Genomic DNA, 16,699 nt, shown 5'->3' with positions numbered 1-16,699 from the left:
GTATGATGGCACAAGTGATTGGATGAATTTCAGATAATGAATATATGAATGCTTAGGTTGGTTATTGAATAATAAAGTTTGAGAAGTTGAAGTGTGGAATTTGGTAATTTTGGGTGAAATTATGTAGATAAGGTATGTTTGGTTCGGTTGAGATATATTATGTGACCATATATGTGATTATGATTATTGATGCCTTGATAGTATGATGATGCATTAGAGATATGTATGTTGTGATATATGCTTGGGGAATGATTAAGGTTGATTTGTGGGTGAAACCACGTGATAGTGAGTATGATATTGATTGTGTATAATGATGGTTGATTGGAAATGGTATTATTGGAAATTGGGATGAGGAAGGATGTATGACATGATATTGTGTTTGTCCTTTAGCCATTTGATTGAGAAGTGTTAAAATGGTTGGATGTGGTTTGAGAATTTTGGTAAAGTGTCAATGTGTGAGTTGAGGATGGCTTGATGTTGAATTTGGTACACTTTGATTGATTTCAAAAAGGGTTGAAATTGGCATGTTTTGGTTGAGTTGGAAAATAGTTGAAAATGGCTTGTTTTGAAAATGGCACCTTGTGGTTTCGTATGAAAATATGGTTTTTGGGCATATTTTGACGGGACATAACTTGAACTACGGATATCTATTTTGTGCCAAATGTTTTTAGAAATGAAACTGGATCCGGGATGTCCATGCCGTTCGAAGAACGGGTGAAAAACGATTTAAAATGAGAGAGTTATGTCCGTCGGAAGATTGGGGGTTGAATCTGTAAATTCTGCAGCTTTTAACTTAGAAAATTTTTAGCAGAACGACCCTCCGCGCGTAGGCGCACTTGGCGCGTACGCGCCGTTCTTCAAGAAAGCACCATCCACGCATGTGCGTGGTGTGCACGGGCGCGTCGATGCGCTGCACCAAATGCCCAGCCATTTTCCCGAGAGTTGTGCCAGTTTTGTGCTTGGGGCACAAAGGTATCCGCGCGTACGCGTGGTTGACGCTTGCGCGTCATTTGGCTATTTTGTAACCCGCGCGTCCGCGCGTATGACGCTTGCTCGTCGATGAGTTTTATGGCCATCCACGCGTGCGCGTGGAGTGCACGTACGCGTGGCCCTGTTTTCATGCCAAAGTTGATTTTTGAGTTTTTAAAGCCATATCTCATACTTCTAAGCCTCCGATCTCACCCCTTATGTATTAAATCATTATGATATGCCTAGCAATGAGAAAGGAGCTAGGGGATGTGGTAACTTGCGAGTGAAGTAAGGGGAAAAGTTATGATCAATGATGATCGAAGATGATTATATGAGATATGGAGGATGACGGTGGAAGTACCGTGTATGTCATGAGCCGAAGGGCTATATTTATTGATAAATGGCTGGTTCTTGATTGAACCATGAGCCGGATGGCTGAGTTATTACCGGGTTATGGCCAAGCCATTATTGGTTATGGCTGAGTATAAAAGCATATATGATTAATGAATGAATGTGTTAAATGGATAATAATGGAGAATGTTGAAATGTGATGTGTGACCCCGGGTAGTAGGCAGTGGCATTGTCCACTTGCTCCGGGTATGAGACGAGAAAGGATGTTTATGATAAATGAGTTAAATTATGGAGTTTTGAATAAATGAGTATTTGTGATACCTGGGTAGTAGTAAGAGTGGGGGTTCATCACGCTTGCTCCAGGTTAATGTTTGAGATTTGATAACAATGATGATTGCTTTTAAACTGAACGAATATATGTTTTGAGATCTTGGGCAGTAGCAGGGGTTGTGGTTCGTCCCACTTGCTCCAGGTCAGAGATTGTGACGCCTGGGTAGTAGCGGCAGTAGTGGTGAATCCACTCGCTCCAGGTTGAGCTTTTAGACACCCGCCTGGGTAGTAGCCGCAGTAGTGATTATTTCACTGACTCTGGGTTGAGCGGGCAGTAGCAAGGGGGTTGTAGCTCAAACCTACTTGCTCCGCAAGGGTGTTTCTGTCCAATGGTTAGCTACCAGGACATGTCGGGTTGGCTATATAACCGACAGATGATATCATCAGCCATAGGGCAGGCATTCATCATTTGCATATGTTTGAATTGTTTGGGTTTGCCTGTTTGTTTTGGATTTCTACATCATATATGCCATGTTACCTGACTATGTGCTACTTGTTCTACTTCTACCATAGTTGTGTATTACTTACCTGTATTGCTTGTGTTTGTACAACTGAGAGGCCCCTCATGCTAGTGTCGGTGGATGTTGAGGGCTGTTCTTGATGAGATGATTTGATGATGCGATTGCATGATGATGATGATTATTGAATGAGATAATTTGAACTCCCTGGATAGACACAGTGATGTGGTTTCACTAGCTCCAGGTGCAGGTATGACGTATTGATATAGAATTGTTGAGATAGAATAACTGGTGATAGTTTTGCTTATGATTCTGAGTCTGATTCGTGGAAGAGTCAGCGAATTGGGAAACATGTGAAACATGAATTAAATTTAGTACTCCCTTATGACAGTTGCCTATTCATGGATTAGCGAGAACCTAGGATGAATAATTGGCGAAGAAGTTTAGGATGCTTAGTGAGTTTTTATTGCAGTACATTGAATTTATTTGACACTTTTACCGTACTGCGAACCCATGGGCCCGGGGTTCTCATTCCGTATATATCTCTTATTTTTCAGATACAGGTCCAGGTGCTCAGAAGTGAGTTGTGGGTCGTCTGAGAGACGGCGAAGATCTTTATTTTCTCTACTTTGTGTTTTGCTTAGAATCTCTCCACCTTTGTTTCGAAAAGATTATATTATGTATTGAACTCTTTTGAATTGCCTATAGAGGCTCTCATATTTCCTTTGGGAGAGATTAGGATATACTGTTGTCAACTACTTTCATACTGTACCCTAGCCGGCCTAAACTTCACGGGTCGCGACTAGTGGCTATTTACTTATGTTATAAATATCTATTTGTTATCTATCTCTCAATCTCCTCTACGCCTTGTCCGTATATCGTTTTTGGCTTCACGGTTTATCTTTTGTTGTCGAAACGTGAGTGATACGTCTTCGCGATTTTATTTCTACTCTTTTCAGGCTTCTCGATTAATACTCCTTTTCGAAATTACCTATATTTATTTATTAAAAATCCACCTGAGAGTCGTACCACCGTAATATCATTGACTTATGACTCGAGCATAAGGATTTGAATATTAGGGTGTTATAACAGTGAGGTCAAAATTAAATAATTAACAAAATATCCTACATAACAACAGTACAAGAACAAAATCGATAATCTGGAGAACAAGTACAAGCTCCAGAGGCACAAAATCAACCATTGATGCATCAATACATTTATTTATCATTTTTTTATAATATAAATAAAATATTTTCTATAAAACTAAAGAAAATGATAAATAAATGTATTGATGCATCAATGGTTGATTTTGTGCCTCTAGAGCTTGTACTTGTTCTCCAGATTATCGATTTTGTTCTTGAACTGTTGTTATGTAGGACATTTTGTTAATTATTTAATTTTGACCTCACTGTAGGACTAAATTGATGCTAAATGAAACTTTTTTGGATTCAAATAGAACACTTTAAACCTTAAGAACCAAAACAGAATTACGCCCAAACCTAAGGGACCAATTTAGTACTTTACCCTAATGAAAATGGTATGACTAAGTGGCAAATATTACAATTTCTCAAAATATATGAAGTTCTTAATACTTTTTTGTATCTTATGAAAATTTATGCAAAGGGATTATACATACGAGAAATCTTACTAATTTTTTTTCTAATTTTCACTCACTAATTCTTATAAGGGTAAAGTATATTTTTTGTCCTTAAAGTTTGTTAAAAGTTTCAAAAATACCCCTAAATTTTATTTTGTTTTAATTTTGTCTTAGATGTTTTCGATTTGCATCAAATATACCCTTGGCGGCCAAATTTATGATGAATTTAGCAACAATTTCATAAAAACAATCTTCAACACAAACAAATCAAACATAGGTGTCATATATTTTTGCTGGATTGGTCCTAAATTTTATGAAAATTTAGTTGTCAGGAGTATATTTGATATAAATCGAAAACTTTAAGAATAAAATTTAGAGATATTTTTTAAATTTTTGACAAATATTAGGGATAAAAAATATATTTTACTCTTCTTATAAAAAAGAAACTTGGCATCCAATAACAAATGTCTTAACCATATATATGATTTGCTAAAAGTAGTAATAGGAGAAACAAATAAATCACAAATCATTTAATTTTATCAAGCTATATGACAAGTTGGTAAATATCAACTTGAATCTTATAATTTTATGGAGTTACTTGAACCCTATCATCTTGTTTACAATATATAATTTGTTCTTTGACTAAGTCAGAAATTGTAACCAGCTAACTTATCCAAATCACCACCATAGTGCTTCAAGATTTTTCCATTAGAAAATGTTCGTTGTGCAACTAGTTATCTTGTTCTCAATTTATGTTTTTTGATCTATTATTGTTGTTGATTATGGTTTTGGATGTTAATGACGGTGATAAAAGGATTAGGGTTGGTAATTTCGCAGTAGAGATTGGGGAGATGGTGGTTGGGGTTGAAGTAGTGACAATGTTGGTACAATGGTGCTGGTAGTGATGATCATGATATCAGTGAATGGGAGGCAATGGGATGAGTAATGACAGATAGATGTGATGGCCAAACTAACGAGTGGAATTAAATCGATGAGGGTGATGATGATGAAACTGAAGAATTGGTAATTTTCTTAAAATTTAACTGTTGACTGAATAAATTAATCATAGATTAAATATTTGAATCATTTTATTAAACAGAATATATCTTTATTATTTTATCAAAATCGAAATTTTATAGATGCCAAAACGCCTATTTACTCATATATTCATTTTACACACAATTTTTTTGATATGTTTTTCTTCCCCTCTTTAACCTTTAGGCACGAAGTGCTTGTAACAAATTAATATAAAGAATTAAAGATAGTATTTCCTCGTACAAGAAGTAACTAAAATATTCTAAGGTTAGAAAAGTAAGAAATAGAACCATTTTGGAACAGATACATGAACACATCTTTTTGTAATTCAAAGAAATTAAAAAAAAAAAAAAAACGAAAGTTATTTGAGTGTTGTTCTTCTTTTTATCAGTGCTGCTCTAATTTCTATATATAAGAACTGAGGTAAAAGAACAAACTGCTTGAAGATGTGCACATTTCCATTATGGAGGTCAAGGTGTGCAACCAAATTATGAGTGATGAGGTCAATAGATTAAACCAAGTTAGCCTTTGTAAACATCACTGGACTAGCTATGCAGAGCAAGATTAAAACTAGATATATACAGATTAAAACTCATTTCTTAGTTGCTTGTTGATTGTAAGGAAAAAAAAGTATGCATCAAGTGGAAGGAATCACAGAAGGATTACAAGATGCTGCTCTATGCTGAATGCAGTTCAAGCTTTGTTCCATACTCCTCTGAACCATGTCTTGTAATAACCTTTTAGCTGTTTCAGCAGCTTTGTCTGCTCCATCTACGCGTTCAGCGATGTCATAAACAATTTTCTCCAAAACCGAGGAGGCTAGTCTTCTTTCCGGGGGAGAATCTCTAAGCAAATCCAGAAGCACACGTGCTCTATCTTGCGCTTCTGATGTGCCCTCCACTGTAAGGCGTAACAAACCTGGGATTGCTCCTTCTTTGAGGATAAGTTCCCGGTATTTGTCTCGGCAGCTTAGACACAATGACAGCAGAGCTCCAACAGCATGTTGTGTGCTGACTAGTGATCCATCTTCAACTGTCTCTACTAAGGTTAAAATCCCGCCGTCTGCAACTGAGATTGCGGTTCGTCCCTCTTCAAAGTTGGAGAGAATCTCGAGTAGCGCCGTAGCTTTCTCGGCAAACTTGGAGTATTTCTTGCACTCTTTAAGGAGGTTGATGAGAGGAGAAACAGCACTAGCATTAAGGAGTTCAGTAGAATTCTTCTCGATGATGGTGGAGAGATTATAGAGGGCTGTAACGGCATCAACTCTGCCTTGAACACTTCCAGAGTTGAGGATCTGAACAAGCAGAGGCGCAGCTCCAGAAGCAACAATTATGGGCTTATTGGGAGCTGCAGCTGAGAGTGACAAGATTGCCGCTGTCGCTAATTCCCTTATACTACTATTTTGCGTTTTGAGGAGCTCCACCAGAGGAGGGATAGCACCAGCTGTCACTATTTTGACCTTGTTTCTAACAAATCAAAGTAAAAATCCATACTTATGAGTTGCATGACTCATGGAATTTAAAAATGATATATATATATATATAGTGAAGAGTGAAGAGAATCAGCCAAAACCATAAAATCACACATGTAATATTAGAGATAGTGGAGCGTGCCTTATGGTTGTTATGCTTTTTAAAGTTGAAATTGAAACCAAAATAACCCAATTGATATATGCATAACGAGACCAGGCAACTTTGTTCATATAAAAGCACTACTGTTGGATTATATGATGACAATTGTCTCTATTGCCAGCACAGTATCACTGTAAGATTAATATACATTTAATAAAAAACAGAACATGACTAGCATCTTTATCATAACCACAGAGAAAGTAGTCCCACCCATTACAGTTTACACTGGGATGAGATTCACAAGTTAACAGTATTGACTAAACTCAACCAATTTCACACCTAAACATGAACCTTAAATCTCTCTCTGTACTAACAAAGGTAGTAAGTAATCACCCATAGTTCCATACGACCAAATGACAAGCAAAATGTACAAAAGAATCAGCAAGCAAACATACTGCACTGACTTTTATAGTTTTTGGGTAGAAAATCGAGAAAAAGGGTTGTGATTGAGCATTTAGATACAAATTGGAAATAAGATTTACAATTATACAGTCCAGATGTATCAAGCGATCACAATCTTTTATCACCGGGGTTAGAGGACAGAGGAGCAACATCAAGCAGACCCAAGAGAAAGAGTGCAGGTAAAAATAATTTCAGTGTGTGGAATTATTTATCAACTAGATTTTGTGAAGATTTATTAGTGAAATAGTGCCTTCATTTTGACAAAATTAGTGAGTTCAAGACATTACCATGAGCTGAAGCCATTATATATGTCCCATTCATCGATGCAATTATCAGGCTGCCTATATTACACCTTTATGGTGCGGCCCTTCACCGGATCCTACGTTAACACGGGATGCTTGTGCACGGGGCTACCCCTTTATGTTCCTCTTCCATTCTACATGTTATTCTATAGTTAAGTTTCCTATGGTTATGGTGCTGATTTAAAGGTGCAAAGCATGTTACAATTTAGTTAGAGCAGAACTACATTTATTTTTAATGAGGTTCAGTTTAGCTCTAGTTAGTGTAAGAAGCAGTAACTCATGACCCTAATAATGGATTCCAGAAAAAAAAGAATGCCTAATTCCACCAAATTCCTCTTTCATCTTTGCTTCTTTTCTTTCACACACACACACACACACACACACACACACACTTCTCTTCTTTTTTAGTTTCCTCTTTTTTTCTTCCCTTTTGGATTGGTCTCAGAAATTCCTTTTTCTTAAATTTTGTCCATTCCACCTAAAACTCCACTTAAACACATACACAAAAGAAATAAGATATTAAAATAATTAACAGTAACCAAATCGAAGCACCACATCAGATTCCAACAAATTTCCTCAGACTTCACACACTACACAATAACACAAAGCATAAACATGTTGCAGAGGGAGGGATGAGTTAGTTACAGATTAGTTACCGTTCGTTGCGGACGGCGAGGTTGAGGAGAGCGAGGAGGGAGGAGTGACGGGCATCGGGGTTGGATGACGACAGCATGAAGACGAGAGGCTGGACCACTCCAGCCGCGCCCAGCCTGGACCTCGTCTTAGAGGACGAAGGCGATTTCCTGACGAGCTTACGGATCTCTCTGGCTGCCTCTATCTTCCACTGAAGGCTGCCGCTCACCAGCTTGTCCGACACCTGCTGGACCACCGCGCACTCCTGCTGCTGCTGCCTCTGCCTCTGCCCTTTCCCCTTCGCTGACAGACCCAATGCTATCGCTGTTCTTGTGTCGGACAAGCCTTCTTCTTCTTCTTCCACGTCGTCGTCGTCTTCTTCTTCCTCTTCTTGGTGGCGGTGAACATCTTTCGGTTCGGGTTCCGGTTCGGGTTCGAGTTTTGTGGTCTCTCCCACGCCCATCTCTCTCTCAGCCTCTTTCTTGCAATAGTTCAATGTCCAGAGATGCGGTGCTTTGGTTGCTCCCAATTCCGGGTTTTGTTCTGATTTTTTTTTCTCCCATCCTACAATAAGTCAATAATAATATTAGTCGGATAGGCTCTCACACACTACTATTTTTTTTTCCCTTTTAAAAAAAAATATCCAAAATTTTTGTTTATGTTGTGATAAGATCAAAATGAGTTATTAATATGGACAGCTAATTTTGTTTTCAATATTAAAGAATTTAATTTTTCAAGATAAACCAAAGTTAATGAAGTTGAAAATGTAAAGTTCACTCGCGTATAAATAGAGAAGTAATATGAGAAACAATAGACCTAATAATAAAACATTTTTTTCTCTCTTTATACACTATTAATAGTTTTTCTCTCTCTCTTTACGTTACTCCATATAAATGTATGTGTTCCGTTCGGATCTGGCCGAGGTCTATATCTTCCAATCGAGGCTGCTCAGCTCTTAGGAGAGTTATACGTCGTCCAAGAGGCAGTTCTCCAAGAATAACTTCGGCGCGATGAAACACGGTGGCGGGAGCACCTGCAAAAGCACTCCGACGCTCAAGTAAGTGTACGAATTATAAAAGATGAAAGTAATGAATTAGAGTGAGTTTTGTAACTTATTTTTTCCTGAGCTATTTGGTTTCGTTTTATAGATGAGTGTTAAGTTTCCTTCTGTTTGGTTGTTCCGATATTGTCGGCTCAGTTAGCAAGTTCTGTTATTGTTGGTAACGGCTGGGAAGTGGGTTTTGACTTGTGATCGTGCTCAGGTTGTGGCTTCTGCTTAGCTGGTTTGTTTTCTGACTTTGTGGTCGGTTAGGATAGTGAAATTTGTTACCGAGCTTCTCGGGGTATACGTCAGTATGAATCATCTTTATTGAGTTAATTATATTAATATTAGAGTCTTCTATTTACACATCTTTATTTTATATTTAGTACATATTCTTTATTTATTTTTATAACACGTTATCAGCACGAGACTCTAATCAAATTTTAGAAAGACTCAAGTAATAAATTTTCATTATGTCGAAACTCTCTCATCTTGAATTTAATGTTTTTGATATATTTGGAAACAACTATTTATCATGAGTATTATATGCTGAAATTCATCTTGATTCAATAGATCTTAGAGATACCATTAAAGTTGAAAATAATGCATCCCAAAAGGATAAAGCCAAAGCCATGATCTTCTTTCGCCGTCATCTTGATGAAGGATTGAAAAATGAATATCTCACATTAAAAGATCCTGCAAATCTGTGGAAAAACCTTGAAAAAAGGTATAATCATCAAAAGACAGTGATACTTCCTCAAGCTCAATATGAATGGACACACTTGCGTCTACAGGATTTTAAATCCATAAGTGAATATAATTCAACAATGTTTCGAATCACCTCACGAATTAAATTATGTGGGAAAAAGATAACTGATAATAATATTTTAAAGAAAACTTTTTCGACCTTTCTTGCCTCGAATGTACTCCTATAGTAGCAGTATCGAGAAAAAGGATTTAAAAAATATTTTGAGTTAATTTCTTGCTTTCTTGTTGTTGAACACAAACAACGATTTACTTTTAAAAAATCATGAAACACGCCCAGATGGCGCCGCCCCATTCCTTGAAGCAAATGCGGCAAATCATAACCTCAGAAGAGATAAGTGGCAAGGTTTTGGCAACAAGAAAAATTATGGAAGGAAGAAAAATTATGTTCATAAGAAAGGATCTCACCAGAAGTGGGATAAAGAAAGAAACAATTGGTAAAATAAATCAATAAAGGATAAATATTTTCGTTGTGGTGGAAAGGGTCATTAGTCGCGTACCTGTTGTACTCCAAGGCACCTAGTCAATCTTTATCAAGTATCTTTGAAAAAAGACGACAAAGAAAAAGAGACGAATTTTATTTCAAATGATGCTGAAAATTACACCACTCGTTATGAAGTATCTGATTTTTTTGAGGATCGTGAAGGAAATATTGATCATTTGATCAATGATGGAATATTTTAATATGTGGATTTGTTAAGTACTTATATAAATAAATAATGTAAGAAACTTCTTGTTAAGTTTTATTTTCTATGCATTTGAATTTTAAGTACGATGTATATAAATAATGTTTAATAAAATATTTATGAATTTCAAAATTACTGAATGTGCCAAGATAATAATAATAAAATTTTTAGTATATACTATATTTCTTAGAAAAATATTTTCAATCAAGAAAATAATTTCATTGTGCAAATATTTCTACTCATTTTATTATTATTTGACTTTGAAGAAAATGGCAAGGACATATAGTGAAGATGTTTGCCATGCGGATAGTGCAAGTTCGGACACCGTTCTCAAAAGTAATATATATTTTACTCATCTTGTGCCAAAAGAAGAATATGTTAATACTATTATTAGCTCAGACAATATGATAGAAGACTCCGAAAGAGCTATAATTTTGTTTTCCGGAGAAACAAAATTCATAATAAATAATACACTATTATCTACCAAGTTTCTAAGGAACTTGTTGAGTTTTTAAGATATTCGCCGAAATAGATATCATATTGAAACAATGAATGATGGAAATCATGAGTACTTGTATATCATAACTCATGATTCAAGTAAAAAGGTTATATTAGAAAAGTTATCCTCACTTTCATCTGGATTATATTATACTAAAATTAGTGCAATTGAATCACATGCCATTATAAACCAGAAGTTTACTAGCTCAAATGAATTCATAACTTGGCAAGATCGATTGGGTCATTAGGGAACAACCATGATGCGGAGAATTATTGAAAACTCCCATGCAGAAGATTCTTAAATCTAGTGAATTTGTTGTGTTGCATATTCTTAGGAAAAGTTAATTTTAAGGTCATTACCAGTAAAGATTGGATTTGAGTCTCTTGAATTCCTATAAAGGATTCAAGGCAATATATGTGGATGGACATATTCATCCACCATGTGAATCTTTTAGATATTTTATGGTCCTAATAGACGCATCTTCAAGATGGTCACATGTGTGCTTATTGTCTTCTTGAACTTGATGTTTGCGAGATTACTTGCTCAAATTATTCGATTAAAAGCACGGTTTCCATAAAATCCAATCAAAGCAATTTGCCTTGATAATGCTGGTGAATTTACTTTTCAAAACTTTTATGCTTATTGTATGGTTAATGGAATAAGCGTTGAACATCCAATAGCTCATGTTCACACACAAAATGGATTAGCAGAATCACTTATTAAATGCCTCCAATTAATTGCTAGACCCTTACATAGAGAACAAATCTCCTAACATCAGCTTGGGGGCATGCTATTTTACATGCTGCAGCACTTATTCATTTGAGGCCAACAAGTTACCATCAGTTCTCTCCTATACAATTAGCTTTTGGCTAGTAGCCAAATGTTTCCCATTTAAGAATATTCGGGTATGCGATATATGTTCCCATTGCACCACCTGCTCGCACTAAAATGGGACCCCAAAGAAAATTGGGGATATATGTTGAATATGATTCTCCTACTATAGTGAGGTATCTTGAGGTACAAACTAAAGATGTATTTAAAGCCCGATTTACAGATTGTCATTTTGATGAATCAAAATTTCCAACCTTAGAGGGAGAGAATAAGCTTCCTGAAAAAGAACTTAATTGGAATGCATCATCCTTGATGCATTTGGATCCTGGATCATGGCAATATGAACTAGAAGTTCAAAAGATTATATATTTGCAAAGAATAGCAAATGAATTGCCTGATGCATTTTCTGATACAAAGAGGATAACCAAATTTTATAGACCAGCTGAAAATACCCCAATTCGAATTGATGTCCCAGTTGAACAAGTAGCCACTGAAACAAATTCACGCCAGAAGCGTGGTAGACCTGTCGATTCCAAAGACAAAAATCTTCGAAAAAGAAAAGAGGTAAATATCATTCCTGTTGAAAAAGATAAAGACATAGTAAAGACACCTGCAATTGTCTAAAATTCTGATATAGTTTTGATGCTAGAAGATGTTCAAGTACCTAAAAATTATGAAAATGACGAGATCTCGATAAATTACGTTTTTACAGGAGAAAAATGGGACCGAAATAAGACAATTGTCAATGAAATATTTGCATATAATGTGGCATTAAATATCATGCATGAAAGTAAGGATCTTGAGCTAAGAATAGTCGAAGAATGTCGACAAAGGAATAATTGGCCAAAATAGGAAGAAGTTATGAAGGCTGAGTTAGACTTACTTGCAAAACGTGAAGTCTTTGGACCTGTAGTTCATACACCAGAAGATGTAAAACCTATTGGATACAGATGGGTATTTGTGAGAAAACGAAATAAGAAAAATGAATTGTACACTACAAAGCTCGACTTATGGCACAAGACTTTTCACAAAGGCCCGATATAGATTATGAAGAAACATATTCCCCTGTAGTGGATGAAATAACATTGCGTTATTTGGTCAGTTTATCCGGATATCATAAACTACATATGCATTTAATGGATGTGGTAACAGCCTACTTATACGGATCATTAGATCGTGATATTTATACGAAAGTTCCAAAAGGACTAAAGATATCTAAACCATCCAATGAATATTCGCATGGGTTATACTCAATCAAATTGCAAAGATCTTTATATGATCTAAAGCAATCTGGACGAATATGGTATAATTGTCTTACTGAGTATCTGGCCAAAAACGGATTTAAGAATGATGATATCTGCCCATGCGTTTTCATAAAGAAATATGCATCTGGATTCATTATAATTATTGTGTATGTTGATGATTTAAATATCATTGGAACCCCTGAAGATATTCTAACAATAATAAAAGTTCTAAAAGAAGAGTTTGAGATGAAAGATCTTAGAAAGACTAAATTTTGTCTCGACCTGCAGATCGAGCATACAAAAAATAGGATCTTTATTCATCAAACAACATATACAGAAAAGATCTTGAAAATATTTTATATGGATAAGTCGCACCCATTAAGTACCCCAATGATCGTAAGGTCTTTGGATGTGGAAAATGATCAATTCTGTCCTAAAGAAGAAAATGAAGATATCTTTGATCCTAAAGTACCATATCTTAGTGCCATTGGTGCACTAATATATCTTGCTAATAATACACGACCTGATATATCATTTGCTGTGAATTTACTAGCAAGGTATAGTTCCTCTGCAACCAAAAGATATTGGAATGGAATCAAACAAATCTTTCGATATCTTCATGGAATGGTTGATATGAGATTGTTTTATCCCTATGGATCCAAATCACAACTAGTTCGCTATGCAGATGCAGGATACTTGTCTGGTTCTCACAAAGGGAGATCTCAAATAGGATATCTATTCACATATGTTGGTACAACTATATCATGGAAGTCTACGAAACAGACGATTGCAACAATATCCTCTAATCATGCTGAAATACTAGCAATACATGAAGCTAGTCGTGAGTGTTTTTAGCTCAGAAGTTTGATCAAATATATTCTATCATCATGTGGACTGATTGACCATAAGATAGTTCCAACTGTCCTGTTTGGAGATAATACAGCATGCATAGCTCAACTTAAAGGCGGATACATCAAAGGTGATAGGACAGAGCATATTTCTCCCAAATTCTTCTTCACTCATGATTTTTAAAATCAAGGAACAATTGATATCCAACAGATCTGCTCAAGCGATAATCTGGCAGATTTATTTACAAAGTCACTTCCAAAATCCTCATTTGAAAGATTGGTACATCAGATTGGGATGCGCTGATTTCGAGATATTAAATAATGGTGATAAGAGCGGGAGACTGTACTCTTTTTTCCTTGATCAGGTTTTTTCCCATTAGGTTTTTCTTGATAAGGTTTTTAATGAGGCAGTTCATATCACAAAAGACACTACAAGAAACATCATTAAAATCGACGGCCAAATCAACGGCTAAGCCGTCGATAATATTAAATTTCGACGGCAAAATGGACGCGGGAGGTGGTCGCTATTAAGCTTGTCGATTTTTTAAAATTCTAATAAAATCGATGGCTTGCCTTGTCGTCGATAATAATGAAATAAAATTGACATCTCTTTCGTCTATAATATGATTTTAAAAATTCTACATACTTACTAAAATCAACAACGTTGCCGTCGATTTTATATAATAAAATCGACGGCACTTATGTCGATATTTGTTTCAAATAAATCTACAACAGTTTTGCCTATAATATGCTTAATAAAATAGACAACACTGCTGTCGATATTTGATTCAATAAAATCGACAACAGTTTCATCTAAAATATGCTTAATAAAATCGACAGCATTGCCGTCGATATTTGATTCAATAAAATTGACACAGTTGCCGTCGATTTTAATAGTTATATGTTTTAATTATTTTTTTATTTAAAAAATAGTAAACAATTAATGCAAATAAACTTTTAAATATATACATAAAATTTATACAGAATATTAGATAACAAGACAAATAAACTTTTAAATATAAATATAAAATTTATACTAAATATTAGATAATGAATTTACAAACTTATCAAAGTAATAAATAATCCTCTAACATAAAAACTCAAGATAAGATAAATAAATAAATTTAGACTTATATTCATTTAAATTGCAATCCACTAATAATACAAAATATTTAAAGTAAAGTAATTAAATAGCTTAGATCACTCTGCACACCATGTGAGGCAGTGTTGGAAGGTTCATTAGTTTGTTGAGTGCATGATCTTGGCACACCCGGAGTAGGCATCATGTGAATCTGAGGCTCCCCTTTCGGCCTCGGCCTCGGCCACGGCTGCAATCTCCGTCTCTACTGACCATATCCTGTACACATTTTATTAAAAGGTAAAACAGAAAATTAAAATTTTTTTATTAAAATGACATTCTTTAACAATTCATAATATATTCAGATACATACCTTAACTAAACTTGTGATCTATCAAATTCATACATACCTTAACTAAACTTGTGATTTATCAAATTCAGGAGGCAAGTCCATATGCTTTCTATAAAGGACCATTAAAGAAGCAATGTTAAAAAAGGAAACCTTTTATGGTAATGATAGCAACTTCCGTAGACGTTAATACTAAATAGTTTTGAATGAAGACTAAGCTAAGCTTCAGTGCATCTTCTTAGTGCTACTAGCCATGTTTGGATTCTTTACTCTTACACCTCCCTTAAGTCTACTAGCCATGTTTGAATTGTCTTAACTCATCCTAAAGAAAAAAAAACACAAAATCACATTTAAACAAAAACAAAAAATAATTTGTGCTCTGTTTAGACTGCAAGATCGTTTTATAAAATACAATTTTGAGTAATTACCCAAATCAATCCTTAAGGATTTTAGAATCGGACATTTTAGTCCCTAAGAAAAATTAATACACAGATCAATCCCCAAGGTTTTACTCCAGCAGACAAATTAGTCCCCAATTCATTTTTCGGCAGAGTAATTACCCAGATCGGTCCCCAAAAATTTTAAAAACGGACATTTTAGTCCCCAAGAAAAACTAATGTACAAATCAATCTCCAACGTTTCTCTCTATTAGACATAATAGTCCTTCGTCCAAAAATAAAACAAAATAAAATAATTATTATTATTAATTGCACAATAATATTGTACTATATTTTTTGTATTTTTTAGACAAAAATAATGATAAATTTATTCATTAAATTCTTATATATATATATATATATATAGTCACTTAATAATAATAATAATAATAATAATAATAATAATAATAATAATAATAATAATAATAAAATTATTAGAGATTATTTTACAAGAAATTCAAGGTTAAAACTATTTGATATTTTTGTATTTAATATAATCAAAAGATGTCTTATGTAAAAAAAAATATATGTTTGTATTAAAAAATATGTATTAAAAGAAAATATTTTAATTTGTATTTATATTAAATACATATTTTTTTAATACAAACATATTTTTAAAAATAGTACATCTTTTTATCATATTAAATACAAAAATATCAAATGATTTTAATTTTGAATTTCTTGTAAAATAATCTCTAATAATTTTATTAATTATTATTATTATTATTATTATTATTATTATTATTATTATTATTATTATTATTATTATTATTATTATTATTATTGAGTGACTATATATATATATAAGAATCTAATGAATAAATTTATCATTATTTTTATCTAGAAAATATAAAAAATCATGGTATATGTAATTAATAATAATAATAATAATCAATAAAATTATTAGAGATTATTTTACAAGAAATTTAAGGTTAAAATCATTTGATATTTTTGTATTTAATATAATCAAAAGATGTACTATTTTAAAAAATATGTTTGCATTAAAAAAATATGTATTTAATATAAATCCAAATTAAAATATTTTTTAATACATATTTTTTAATACAAACATATATATTTTTTTTACATAGGACATCTTTTGATTATATTAAATACAAAAATATCAAATAGTTTTAATTTTGAATTTCTTATAAAATAATCTCTAATAATTTTATTATTATTATTATTATTATTATTATTATTATTGAGTGA

The 16,699-nt window shown here is 33.9% G+C and overlaps 1 protein-coding gene across 1 annotated transcript; it reads right to left on the bottom strand.

Moving 5' to 3' along the window:
* Positions 1-5,177: 5,177 nt before the first annotated feature.
* Positions 5,178-8,313, bottom strand: LOC107609427 (ARM repeat superfamily protein). The gene is made up of 2 exons (XM_016311409.3): positions 7,732-8,313; positions 5,178-6,206 (listed from the first exon to the last, which is right to left on the bottom strand). Exons 1-2 carry the CDS (start codon positions 8,169-8,171, stop codon positions 5,378-5,380), a joined length of 1,269 nt encoding a protein of 422 aa, XP_016166895.1. The 5' UTR covers positions 8,172-8,313; the 3' UTR covers positions 5,178-5,377.
* Positions 8,314-16,699: the final 8,386 nt, after the last annotated feature.

The sequence above is a fragment of the Arachis ipaensis genome, chromosome B7 (genome assembly GCF_059453495.1).
Source record: "Arachis ipaensis isolate K30076 ecotype BB chromosome B7, ASM5945349v1, whole genome shotgun sequence".
Taxonomy (NCBI): Eukaryota; Viridiplantae; Streptophyta; class Magnoliopsida; order Fabales; family Fabaceae; genus Arachis; species Arachis ipaensis.
This window is presented reverse-complemented; position numbering and strand designations above follow the sequence as displayed.

Coding starts and splice junctions, on each gene's coding strand:
- LOC107609427 (XM_016311409.3), bottom strand. CDS start 8,171: ATGGGCGTGGGAGAGACCACAAAACTCGAACCCGAACCGGAACCCGAA. Junction 6,207..7,731: donor CTCGCCGTCCGCAACGAACG/GTAACTAATCTG, acceptor TTGATTTGTTAG/AAACAAGGTCAAAATAGTGA.